The sequence below is a fragment of the Microtus pennsylvanicus genome, chromosome 14 (genome assembly GCF_037038515.1).
Source record: "Microtus pennsylvanicus isolate mMicPen1 chromosome 14, mMicPen1.hap1, whole genome shotgun sequence".
In the NCBI taxonomy this organism is placed as follows: Eukaryota; Metazoa; Chordata; class Mammalia; order Rodentia; family Cricetidae; genus Microtus; species Microtus pennsylvanicus.
Window position 1 is genome coordinate 74,498,739 of NC_134592.1, and position 13,985 is coordinate 74,512,723.

Sequence of the window (13,985 nt, forward strand, 5' to 3'; positions counted from 1 at the left end):
TATATAAATATATAATAGCTTAGCTGTATAGCCTATGAGGACCTCACCTTTTCCTTTACCATACACATTTACCAGCAGTATTAGCAATCACCATACACAATGTTTAAGAAAGATGTTCATTTCAAAAATAGGAATAGCCCAGTGAGATCAAATATTAATAGCAAATGGTCATTACACAAAAATATAAGCACAGGTGAGGACTGAGATTACCATTCCCCAAACTGAAACAAATCACTCATATTTATGCTCCACCACCATGCAAGCAATGGAATATTTACAAATGTTTTATGCTATAACCACCTTAAGTCCATGTGATTATAATATGAACAAATGAATGAAATGAAGGAATACCTGAGCGAATGAATATTGAAGTCAAGATGATACAAAACGATGAGATGATCACAATGTGAAATACAAAGAGATGACTTGAATACAAATAAACTAGTTGAAATCAAACCTGGTTCACTGTAAAGACGCAGGACTTTCTATCTGTAGAACAAAGAACCTCAACCCAAAGCACACACAACTACTAAAATAGTCAAATCCAGTTAGCCAGCCTTAAAATGCAACATTTTTTATTCTGTAACCCCCTCTCTCACACACATACACATACAAAAAAAAACCTATTTTCTTGTGTTTGGCACTGGGGAATCAATGAATCAGAGCAAAATACACATTTTTAAAAAGACCAATTTGCTCATATTCCATTTAAGAGCAACAAACAACCACTTAAAAACTTAGCCTTTGAAACAGCATCCTTATATAAAGTGGGGTGTGGGGGGAGCCCTTCCATACATAGGAAGCAGTTTAAACCAACACAACTGGCCAATCAAAATTAGTGAATGCACTGCATCTCTCTGCAGTGGGGAGAAGCGACAAGGTAGGCTGTCACTCTGCAAAAGCTGCTCAGAGCAGGCTCTCCTCTGAAAAGCAGCGTTCCTTTTCAGAAAGACTGGCTCTAACGGCTGCCTGGAGACAAGAAGCCTTCAGTATGCTGAATTACTTTCATTACGTATTTTCAGATGCCTATTGACTCCACAGTAGGAAGAGTGAGGGGCTGCAGCCGAGAAGCCGTACCGTTGCCTGTTCTATACATTAGCGGACTGCTGAAACAATGGCACAGGACAGACACATTAAGGTCATTCTGGAGAGGTTTTTATGACCCTCTTCCCTGAGCCCTCTGCTAACAAATGAACAAAATGAAACAATCAAAACTGGAAATGCTTCAGCTACAACAAGAAGTGGTCAAATCTGTAGCAGAGGTAAGATGTGTTCCTTATTATAGTGGACAGCTGCTTTTGAAGCAGCAGAATGGGGTAAAATTACTTTGGAATTTTTAGCCTAAATTTTTAAGTTTGCTTGTTTTCCTATACTTATTGGTAAACAAGAAATTTTTTAATTTACTTCTATTAAGATGTGATATATTTTAAATGTAATTTTTATGGTGTACTGTTAAATCAAAAACTATTCTGATGTCTATAATTTACTCCAAAGACATTAGCTCTTAAGTCATTTTGGATATACCAAATATTTTTAATGTCACTAGTATACCATTTCTCAAGTGCTAAAAAAAGGTTTGTATTTCTTATAAAAAGCTAGCTTACTATTTAGCTGTTTTATGTTAAGACTGTGATCAGGCATGTTCACTGAAAATTATTAATTTGCACTTAAGATTTTTTTACTACTGTTTACATTTCACCCACATGAGCATATCATAAAAAGAGATTTATAGTGTCTTATCGCAGAATCTGTCTTAATGAGTTAAAAGTTCAAGCCATGTGCTAATAACTAAGCAAGCTGCAATATTTCTCAGCATGCAGGACATGTTAAATTTATTACCGGGGGTAATGGCAGTCTGTTTAGTAAATACTAACTGTTCATAATCTCTAAATATTCAACTTAGCTTCTAAAAGAGAAGAAAAATAGTTTAAGATTTCAGTCTTTCTCATGACTATGTTTTAATGCTCACTCTGCTGCTAAATAGGGTAATATATGCCATCTTTATTATGAAAAAGAAATTTTATTTTAAGAAACTTCATTTTATGACTATAGCTATGCCTACTGCAATACACTTTGCTTATTTTGAGAACAAATTCTAGATGGTTTTAATTTTTTAATTAAAGTAACTTGTACTTAATTCAAAATTATTAGGAATCCTATTTCTTAATCTTTTTCACCTTTTTCACAAGGGCCTACAACTAATTCCATATATACAACTGACGATATGAAGAACGCAACAGCCTGAGAAGCTCTATAGCTCTCTGAACCACAAACTGCTAGATATTCTTGTAACACAGGACTTTTAAGGAACTAAGGAGTTAACGCCTCGGATTAGCTCGGCTGGAACGTAACAAGCTGACAGCATCCCGTGAAGATGCTACACAGAACAACCACGAAAAGGAAAAAAAATAGAATTGTAAAAGCCTAAAGACCACGGGAAAATGTTTTAAAAGGGAAGATCTAGCACTTTAACACAGCAGAATTATGGACACTATTGGATTCTGCAGGAACCGTGAAGCAAAACCTTCAAAGGGAAAACAGCATGACATATCAGTAAGCAAACGAAGCTTTAGCAAGTGTTTTCTGTACTATCCAGATATTTACAGCAACTGGTTTGACTAATAGAGTTTTCCATCTGAGCTTTATGACCAATTATGTATCCTCTTCTAATGAGAACAAACCAAATTAAATAGCAGATGGTTTTTATCAAAAGAGCATGTACTGGATTTATAATATAAAGCAAATTATGTGATCAAGAAATCATTTTGAAATAATGAGAACTGCTGCAGAAACAGACTGCAAACAAATGGATATCTAAATGCATTTTAGAAGCTAGAGACATTATGTTTCCTTTTCTGTTTTCACATACTCTGGAAAACAAAGAGACACAACCTATATTCTTTCAAAAAGGAAGTGTAATTTCTATCATTTGATGAAGTTTCGTTTGTCCATGACTTTCTGAGGAGGAAAAAAAACCACGAAAATTGTGTGCTGTTCTTTAGAAATCCATCAGCCAACTAAATCTCACAATTTGTACAGCTGAAGTACTCAAATAACAAAAGAATGAATTCCTGCAAGACATGAAATAAAACACACTGTTATCAGGGAAAAAATTCATGTCAAAATTGTCAATGACATCATGTATCAATTTGTGGAAAACTACCATGGTGAGCCAAAAGGCCCATAAGGCAGCAGCAAACAGGTAGGTCAGAAGATGCATGCAAGCCCATGGGAGGAAATAAATTGGTTTCTTTCAGTGCTCGTTCTTGTCATTCTGCTTTATTAATTATAAGTGCGATGTGACAAAACAAAGACCTGGTGTTCAGTCTGTCAGTTCAGAAAACTTGGCGCTCTTAACATTTTCCATTTTTATAGGATTTCAGTAAGCTAATCCATTTTATATGAATAAATATGTGTCTAGTAATACCCTTTATGGCTCAAATGAAATTAATGTTGTCATATTTCTGAAATAGTGCCCTAAAATAACAAGCCTAAAGTTGTCAAAGGTAACATCAATTAAAAGGTCATTATGAATTTTGAAAGTTATTAGGTTTTATACTTCAGGTTGGAATATTTTGCAGTTTAATTGCTATACCTGAGATGTGAAATATACTTGCATGTATAAATTCATGTTTTAAGCTGAATTTTAACTTTAAGCTGTTCAGTGCAGACCTCTCAGAAAAATCAGATACAATTTTTATAAATGACTCTAAACTCCCAAAATACTTATTTGAATGAATGTTCACTTCAGAATTTTTCTTCAAAATTATTCACTGTCTGATGTGAACTAAATGTCTTGCAGGTAAAGTGAAAGTTAAAAGCTTCCTCAAAAAATGGATGTCAGAATATTCTTTGGAATTTCAATTTTTACCTCACAAATTAAACAAAATAATACATTAATAAAACCATTTCAAAATCATCTACTTCTTACTATGTGTCAAATTTCAATTTCCTCTTTCTACAGCACACCAGAGGGTGTGGTCGCAAAACACATCAGCCATAGGAAAGCTTTTTACTAAGCTTGTTGCTTTTTACTTTAGCATATTGTCTTTTTTTCCAATTTTTTAAAGTCTACTGTAAAAATGTAGTGGGCATATTTACATGATGTACAAAATTCCCATCGGTTGCCTCCTTGAGAAATGTCCTCAGTGTCCACAGTGGAGTGGGTAAGACAGCGCGCGATGGAGACGAACTGGTGCGTGTGCCGCTGTTCTTCCCTTAAATCCGAGGGTAGCTGCACCCACAGTCACCGTTCACCTTCCATCCACTCATAGCACTGTTTAAGTGAAATCTTAAACCATTCGACCAAAATGACTTTTTCACACTAAGTAGTGCTCTTATTCAGACGCATAATTTCTTTAAAAATAAAACCTTAGTTATTTCCAATGAAGTAAACCCTTGTAGTATGAATAGTAATTCTGCACTACAGAGAAATGATCCCCATATGGTTATTTCTTCAAAAAGACAAAACACCAAAATCAATGCAGGCTTGATGTTTCCCAATTCTACATTTTGCATCAATAGCTTACAAAATTAAAAATTAAACTAAGTACATGATAAAAAGATATTTTTGTTTACAAAGAATACCACGTCTTATATGTCACATAAACTGCCAAATATCAAATATTCTATTTTGTTTTTCAGGGGAAACACCAACTGTTCCAAAAGAATGTGTTTTTCTCCTGTTCTGGGAATCAACATGAAGTCTGAATCAAACATTACAGTGCGAGATGACATTGAGGACATCGACACCAATATGTACCAACCACTATCATACCCATTAAGCTTTCAAGTGTCTCTCACTGGATTTCTCATGTTAGAAATTGTGCTGGGACTTGGCAGCAACCTTACTGTATTGGTACTTTACTGCATGAAATCCAACTTAATCAACTCAGTCAGTAACATTATTACAATGAATCTCCATGTACTTGATGTAATAATCTGTGTGGGATGTATTCCTCTAACTATAGTGATCCTTCTGCTCTCACTGGAGAGTAACACTGCTCTCATCTGCTGTTTCCATGAAGCCTGTGTTTCCTTTGCAAGTGTTTCGACAGCAATCAACGTTTTTGCTATCACTCTGGACAGATACGACATCTCTGTAAAACCTGCAAACAGAATTCTGACAATGGGCAGAGCTGTAATGCTAATGACATCCATTTGGATTTTTTCTTTCTTCTCATTCCTGATTCCCTTCATTGAAGTAAATTTTTTCAGTCTTCAAAGTGGAAACGCATGGGAAAACAAGACCCTGCTGTGTGTCAGCACAAGTGAGTACTACACTGAGCTGGGGATGTATTACCACCTTCTGGTTCAGATCCCCATCTTCTTCTTCACGGTTGTAGTAATGCTCATCACATACACCAAGATACTTCAGGCTCTTAACATCCGGATAGGCACCAGATTCTCAACAGGGCAGAAGAAGAAAGTTCGGAAGAAAAAGACAATCTCTCTAAGCACACACGAGACCACAGACATGTCACAGAGCAGTGGTGGGAGAAACGTGGTTTTTGGTGTGAGAACTTCAGTCTCTGTCATAATCGCCCTCCGGCGCGCTGTGAAGCGCCACCGGGAACGACGAGAACGGCAGAAAAGAGTCTTCAAGATGTCTTTATTGATTATTTCTACATTTCTTCTCTGTTGGACACCAATTTCTGTTTTAAATACCACAATTTTATGTTTAGGCCCAAGTGACCTTTTAGTAAAATTAAGATTGTGTTTTCTAGTCATGGCTTATGGAACCACTATATTCCACCCTCTCTTGTATGCATTCACCAGACAAAAATTTCAAAAGGTCTTAAAAAGCAAAATGAAAAAACGAGTTGTTTCCATAGTTGAAGCTGATCCCATGCCTAACAATGCTGTAATACACAACTCATGGATAGATCCTAAGAGAAATAAAAAGGTTACCTATGAGGACAGTGAAATAAGGGAGAAATGTTTAGTACCTCAGGTTGTCACAGACTAGGGAGAAGTCTAAGCTTCACCAAATCTACATTCAGAAGAGTTTTAAATTTAAATTGTAAAAACTTATTACTGCCAAATGTAAGAGAAAACCATTCTCAGTACTGGTTCTGTTGTAAATTTCCAATGTGAATGTCAATTAGATTAGGTCATATATACTCAATTTCTTCATTATTTAATGTATTTGTTGCATGGCAGTTTGTTAAAAGTAATATCATGTGTATATTGTCAATATTATGTCCATCAGAAGATACTCATGTAAGTCATATTTTCTAAAGAATAAATACATAGCCTTAAAACAGTGTATAACTTTAAAATGTAACTGACACAGGTATCTACATTTTTAAATGTATGAAACCTATTATTTCTAAGCCACAACCTAGATATATTTATATGAGAAGTTGCATAAAATTTAACACAAAAATTATAGTCTCAGAACAATCAAGGGAAGATTTTCTGTACCACTATATTTCTGTTATGATAAACTTGTTATTATATTTTAACAAAAATAATGAACTATATATAAACCTTATTCTTTCTTATATATAACACTTATGTGGGCAACCATAGACTATATTAGTATTTTAAAACCATGAACCAATTAATAAATCAATTCTGTATATGCACACAAAATTAGGGAAATTTTTCTAGTTCAAGCCTATTATATAAAAAGGTTGAATTCTATTACAAGGATGATATGCCTGTAATACAAATGAACCAACAATAAAGGGAGGGAAGAAAGCTACATTAACACCAGCCTTGTTCCTTCACCCTCATTTTGCCTGATTCTACACCAAATATTCTAGGTTATGAGAAAATACTGGTTTTAAAAACTGCAATAAAATAATTTTTAATTTAATAACAACTCTACCATTTTTGTATAACAGAAATTAACCACGTAATAGGGAAGACTGAGCAGAGGAAAGAGAGGCTCCTTTCTGTCAACTGTAGAAAAGCCTAACAAAGGCAGCTGTTTCTAATTTTAGATTCATTGCAACTTATGTGTGGTAGAATTTATACAATGTTCCTTCTTAGCCTTCAAACTACAGCAGCTCTGTTTCCACTCTCCAGGTGATTAAAGCAACAATAAACTGTGTCACATTTCTATTCCACCACCATGTCACTTGAGCATTTTTCTCTCAACCCCTCAATACATGTTAGAAAATGATTACTAATTGTAATTATAGATTGTAAGGAATATGAATAATTTTGTAACAAACAAGAATTTATTACTTGCTATAATAATCTGGCAATCTGTAGTAATAATAAAGACTTAGCAACAATTTATTTAAAATAGGTAAAATACCTACTACATATATTACAACCAGTTAGTTTAACAAGAATTATTCTATATTTTAAATACTATATTCAATAAATGAAGTAAAATAATTTTTAAATTTAAAATCTCATGTTAAACAATTCATTATCATTTTTATACAAATAAATGAGATTCATTTAATCAACTTTACTGACTAGCCTAATCCCTAGGAAAAAGAGCATGCTACAGGAGCTTGAAGTCACTAAGGTTTCTGGCAAGCTAAACTGATTTATTTCTGATAATAATGCTAGCGTGTCAAAACTTGGCAAAGACCTGCTTTCCTACTGCTTTACGAAATTAAAGAAATACTGCAGTTTGACAAAATGTAACATAATCGATTAATTTTTTTAAACCCTAAAATTAAGACTTAATGGTGTTAAGAAATTTTTCACTCAATAAATGCATTTGGCTTACAATATCTAACACGTTAACTAAAACTTTTAATGCATTTTGTACTTGAACTTCCAAGCATGACTTAAAATATTAGCACCTAGATTTACAATCTTAATTTTAAAAACTAGACTACTTTTAGTGTTCATGTTAAGAAATACCTTCACTGTGTTTTCAGTACTTTTAATCATAAGGTTTAATAAGCATTACAAAGAATTTAGTATAAAAGTAAGTTTCTGCCATGTTGGCCTAATAGTTTCATGCATTCTGATCTTCTGTACTAAAAAAAAAATAAATAGCAATCATTATAACTTTGCCCTGTAAGCTGCTATTTGTGCACTGAGCATCAGAGTAAACTATTAGGCATTTTGCCCTACTGTAACGAATTCTTGTAGGATAAAAGTGTACACCTATTGATTTATAACAAGCAAAATCTACACTTCCCATACCTCACAAAAACCTCAAGTAGCTTTTTAATGTGTTAAACATACAGTGTGTAAAAACCTTGTTTTAAAAAAAGAAAGAAAGAAAGAAAGAAAGAAAGAAAGAAAGAAAGAAAGAAAGAAAGAAAGAAAGCAAGCAAGCAAGCAACTGTTGATCTTGTGGTAAATGAGAGCTTAGATGACCTTACGTTTTCCTTGATTTTTCATTCCTCTACGGACAAACAGAAGCATTGTTTTCCTCAAGATGTCTTTTGCTTCAATGTGCAAATTCTTTACGTTTCACTAGTAATTTTACTCCAAAAAGCATCCTTGCTAACTTTTCCTCTATTGAAAATACAATAGAGGCATGAGTTAATTTGTATGGACAACATCTTACAATTTTATTTTTATATCTATGTGCTTTCAATCTATGCTGTTGGGCAGAGATGCTACCTTCTATAGTCAGTCAGGTTAACTATTCAAAGCATAAGGTTCATAAAATTTAGAAATTTGTATTGCCTTTCTTGTCTATTGACAATTTAGTAAATTTATTACTTTACCAAAAAGATATTCAAACTTATTATAGAGATTAACTTTTTTTACAATTATGCTTTTTAAAAGACTCTATACTTGACAACAATGTCAGTCATATTAATGTAAGTTTTTCATCTCAAAAAGAGCTACAGCAAAACATCAGTTCTCCAGGTTAAAACTGTGGCTTCCCCAGTCAGTCAGGTGCTCCAATGGAAAAGCGATTGACACACAAGCGTGACAACCCTAGTTTGACTCCTGACCCACATAAAGAAAAAGATTCCACAAAGTGGTCCTCTGACCTCCAAACATACTGGTCTTTGAACATGTATGTACACACACTCTAAATAAAAATATTTTGTAGTCAGACTCAGGAATAAACAATCTAAAATTTAAGAAAACAATTACTAGAATTTTATTACACACAGAATCTGAGGCTATATTTCAAGGTGAAGGTATACATCAAGTACTGCTTATCAGAAATGCTTGGGATGGAGGATTTCAGATTGCTGTAGGTGTTTTGGATTACCTGTATATATTTTATGGCATAACTTGCAGATGGGCCCAATTCTAATTAAGAGTTTCATCTATTTCATAAACACATAATCTAAAGGTAATTTTATGCCATATTTTTAATGTGTCTGCATCTGAACTGAAACCATCACATTAGGCAAAGTGTAGAATGTTCCTCCTGTATCTTGTCCAAAAGGTTTCAGATTTAAGAATATTTGGATTTTAAGATGAAAGATGCTTGAGATATCTTAAAAAGTGTAAAAGTACCTGAAAGAGGAGGCAGGTTGCAAAAGGTGATAAAAGAAGAATATTTTAAGAGACCAAAAGAGAAAACAATTATACTGAATTAAATAATAGCATAATAAAAGTACCACTGATGAAAACTACTACAGCATATTCCAGAAAAAAAGAAAATTGTTGTTTGGAAGGAAAGCTGTTTAGGAAGTTATCTTGGGGCCATTATACAAGGTCTGAAACGCCAGCAGAAACACATGAGCAAGGGAACAACAAGAAAAGGACGAGCCTCCAAAATCACCAACAACAGAGTTAGAGTATAACATGCATAGAACGGACTGAGGAGGGCTCAAAGAACAGGAGAGCATTGCCGTTGCCCTGATACTAGAGAGGGTCTGGCCAAAATGATTGCAGTAGCCCAGCAAAGGGCAAACAGCTGGGACAGGCAGTTACAGCTACTTACAGCCACAATCAACAGGACACATGAGCAACCATGAAAAACAGATTACCTTCCATAAAGGAGATATTTAATTACACACTGTTCAAAGTACATAAACAACAAGGGCCAAATGGCAAGAATCCGGGGGTAGAAAATTCAATAAAGCAAAATGAATATTCCTCATGAATGTTTTTATTACCAGAAAATATTTAGACTGATGGATTTGTTTTGGAGTTTTTTGTTTTATTTTGTTTTCTTGGTTTTGGCTTTTGAGACAGAGTTACACTAACCCTGGCTGGTCTGGAACTAACTACACCAACCTGAAGGGTTTCAAACTCAGAGACATCTGCCTTTGCCTACCAAGTGCTGGGATTCAAGGCATGAACCACCATACCTAGCATCTAAGATAAAATTTTAAGACTGATTTTTCTAAATCATCTACTTTATATACCTTAGTTAATCCATTGCATCTTCCCACTAAAGCATCTTTTTGAATAGTTTCATTTATGGGGAATTAAAGAGCCCTGGTTTACAAGACCTGAGCTCCTGCAACACTTAAAATGAAGTGTGATGGCACCAGCCTGGTCAGGAGGGTCAGAGGTTACGAGGGTCATCCGTGGCTACACAGTGCGAAATACCGAGCTTAGGGTTAACCTGGTTACATGAAACCATTTCTCAAAAGAGAAACCACATAACGGCAACACATAATGCACATATAACAGAAAACAAAAATATCGTCCTTTGCTTTTTTATCCCAATAATTCATAGAGAGCATCTATTCAACTCACTATATTCACATCTTCATTCTTTGCTAATGGCTGCATAGTTTTTTGTTGTTGTTTGGTTTGGGTTTTTTTTTTTTAAGACAGGGTCTCACTATATAGTTCTGGTTGTCTTGGTACTCACTCTGTAGACCAAGCTGGCCTAGAACTCAGTATCTAACTCCCAAGTGCTGAGATGAAAGGCATATGTCACTACTTCTGGCTCATAAATATGACATTTTAAATTAAGATTTTTAAAATATAGCAATATTAAGAAATACTGACAAAGTATAAAATAATTAAATCTTTTTTTATAGACTCAAATAGCTTCGAGCTATATTTCAAGATCACCTTGGAAAACTGAAAAAAAAGGTTTCTATTTCTTAACTTAGTATCAGAAGCAAATGTTTTTTCTGACTAGAACAACTTTTCTTCCTTTCCTAAAATTAAATGTGAAATAAGTAAACAAAGCAAATCTTTGAAGAGTATTTTCTTTACTGCTCAGTTTTACTTGCATGTGTTCTTGAATACAGACTGCTTCGGAGACATGCATATTGAATCCAAAGAAGTGATGTGTGAGCTAAGTGTAATAAAATGACATCTAGTACTAACATAAGAGAGAAAAATAAGGAAACACAGCTAGTCAAGGGATGGAGGCACGCAGCTCGGTGGCTGAGAGGACTTGCTGCTCCTCCAGAGGACTTCAGTTCCATTCCTACCACCCACATCTGGAGGCTCACAACCTCCTGGAACCCCAGCTCCAAGGAACAGAACACACTCTTCTGGCTTCTGCAAGCTCGTGCACACGTGTGGCATTCAGACACACATACACAAGAATAAAAGTAATAAAAACACATCTTTTTTTTTACAGACTTAAAGTACTTAAGGGTACTCAGCTTCTAGAAAAATACAAATAGAACTGTGAGTTAGAGCTAACAAAAAAAATTAATTTGAAAACTGAACTTTCTCTAAAAATTATTCAAATAATGAAAGATATGCCAACTGACTGGCTGAATATATTTGAAATACAGACATTGTACCATTAAAGTATAAAATCTATTAAAATACTAAAATCAATTTGCACATATATGAAAAGAATGGTATCATGGTCAGAAATGCAACAGTGGCCTTATTACTAATATAAAGGCTGTGATCTCTTAAGAAAAATTCATTTTTACACCTGAGAAGAGCTGAGGAAATTCAATGAAAATATTTCTCACCATCCTCATTACTTATAAAACAAAAAGTGACGATAACCCTAAGTGTCTCTACCCTTCTGTCACACGGTTTTCTCCACCCCAAAGAGATGACCCGGGTTTCCAAGCATGACAGTCTTGCACGTCACCAGCAGGTGGTAAAAGGGGCTGTCGTTCATGTCACTGCCGCCGATATTAGCTCTTCCACTATCAAACCCTGAAGGATCACTAAGATAAAAGTGAGCTGAGTCTGTCTGGGAGAAAGGTCATTTTCCTCTCCCTGCTTCCATGAAAGCAATGCTTCATATTCTCCTGAGAGACGTTAGCAAGACAGACTACAAAACATATCTGCCAAGTTTTCAAAATGAAAAGAAAAAGTGGCACAAGACAGAATAATATCATGAAGAAATTACTTTCCCTTTAGAAAGTTATAAACATATAATACTTAAAGTAGGTGAAAAATTTTAATTCAATATAAAAATTTTGTGTTAATGCTAAGAAAATAAGAGCTCTGACCACACTAAAAATAGACTGGGAATGCAGAAAAATACAAATACATTAGTCCTTTATATTACTCATGATTCCATGATACATCCTATATAAGGGTAACTTTTATTAGTATACAAAATATATGCTAACTGGATAGAGAAGACTATTTGTATTATTTATGCCATAGGGCCAGCTAACATAACAGAATTAGCCAGGCATGATGGGGCACATTTTCAATCTCAGTAGTCAGACAACAGAGACAGACAGATTACTATAAGTTTAGGTCCTCCTGGTCTACACATAGTTCCAAACCAGCCAGCTTTGTGTAGTGAGATCATGCCTCCAAAAAAAAAAACAAAAAAGAAAGAAAGAAGCCAGGTGTTGGTGCCGCACGCTTTTATTCCCAGGACTCAGGAGGCAGAGGCAGGCAGATCTCTGCAAGTTCAAGGTTAGCCTGGTCTACAAAATGAGTTCCAATATAAACTTATAACAACTGTATAAAGCTTTCATAACTATATATACTACAATAAATTGATTATAAAAATGAAAACTTTTATATTGTCTTCCCCCAAAAAGTACTTAACACACACTGACTCATCAGAAAATAGTAGAGGAATTGAAAGTGAACAGTTTTTCAGTTTCTGATCCTACTCCTGTATCCTAATGATTAAAACAGTGTTACTCAAAATGTAGTCATCCTACATAAGAATCCTCTTCAAAGCTGGTTTAAAATGCCTATTCCTCCTGGGCCAGCAAGACAGCTCTGTGGGTAAAGGGACTTCTAACCCAGGACCCACATAGTAAGAGAGGACCGACCTTCACAAGTTGTCCTCCGGCCTCTCTACAGGAGTACCTGACACACACGCACACATGCACGCGCACACACACACAAATATAATAAAAAATGCCAACTTTGGGGCCCTTTTGACTTTCTCAATCTAAATCTCTAGGATTTTAGCCATGGAAAGTTCATTTTAAATAACTACTTTCAAATGTTCTGAGTGCTCAAGTTTCAGAACAGCTGACTTAAAACCATCCAGAGCTCAGGGTGGAAGTCTGAGCACTGCAGAGGCTGGGGCACAATTATCACTGACTCAGGGGCTGCAGTCTCAGTCTGAGCAACACAACAACAACAAAACAAAAAACCTTCTCAGAGAAGGGAGGAGAAGAGAACCACTAATTTCATTATCAGAAGACTAAAGTTTCAGGGCATTCAGTTTCTAATAAATGAAAAGTTACAGATGTGGTACAGCTCACACTGAATTCAATTCATATCAAACTACCTCTTGAAGAAAAAAATAAACTTATTAATATTAACTACTTAACCATACATACCATAATCAATCTACCCAGACGTTAGCTTCCTAAAGACATAATTTTTTTATAAATAAAACATTTCCATTAAAAACCATACATTCAGATAAAACTGGACTCGCTGAACATAGCGGACAATGAGGACTACTGAGAACTCAAGAACAATGGCAGTGGGTTTTTGATCCTACTGCACGTACTGGCTTTGTGGGAGCCTAGGCAGTTTGGATGCTCACCTTACTAGACCTGGATGGAGGTGGGTGGTCCTTGGACTTCCCACTGGGCAGGGAACCCTGATAGCTCTATGGGCTGACAAGGGAGGGGAACTTGATTGGGGGAGGGGGAGGGAAATGGGAGGAGGTGGCGGGGAAGAGACAGAAATCTTTAATAAATAAATAAATGGAAAAAAAGGCAAAA

At 35.1% G+C, this 13,985-nt stretch overlaps 2 protein-coding genes across 3 annotated transcripts in view; one reads left to right on the forward strand and one right to left on the reverse strand.

Annotated features, from left to right (window-relative positions):
• Cog5 (component of oligomeric golgi complex 5) overlaps positions 1-13,985 on the reverse strand; it is a 244,496-nt gene that overhangs the window by 169,142 nt on the left and 61,369 nt on the right. The gene's annotated exons all lie outside the window — the stretch shown is intronic.
• On the forward strand, positions 830-7,983 carry Gpr22 (G protein-coupled receptor 22). The gene is made up of 3 exons (XM_075947722.1): positions 830-1,262; positions 2,190-3,202; positions 4,645-7,983. Exons 2-3 carry the CDS (start codon positions 3,117-3,119, stop codon positions 5,966-5,968), a joined length of 1,410 nt encoding a protein of 469 aa, XP_075803837.1. The 5' UTR covers positions 830-1,262; positions 2,190-3,116; the 3' UTR covers positions 5,969-7,983.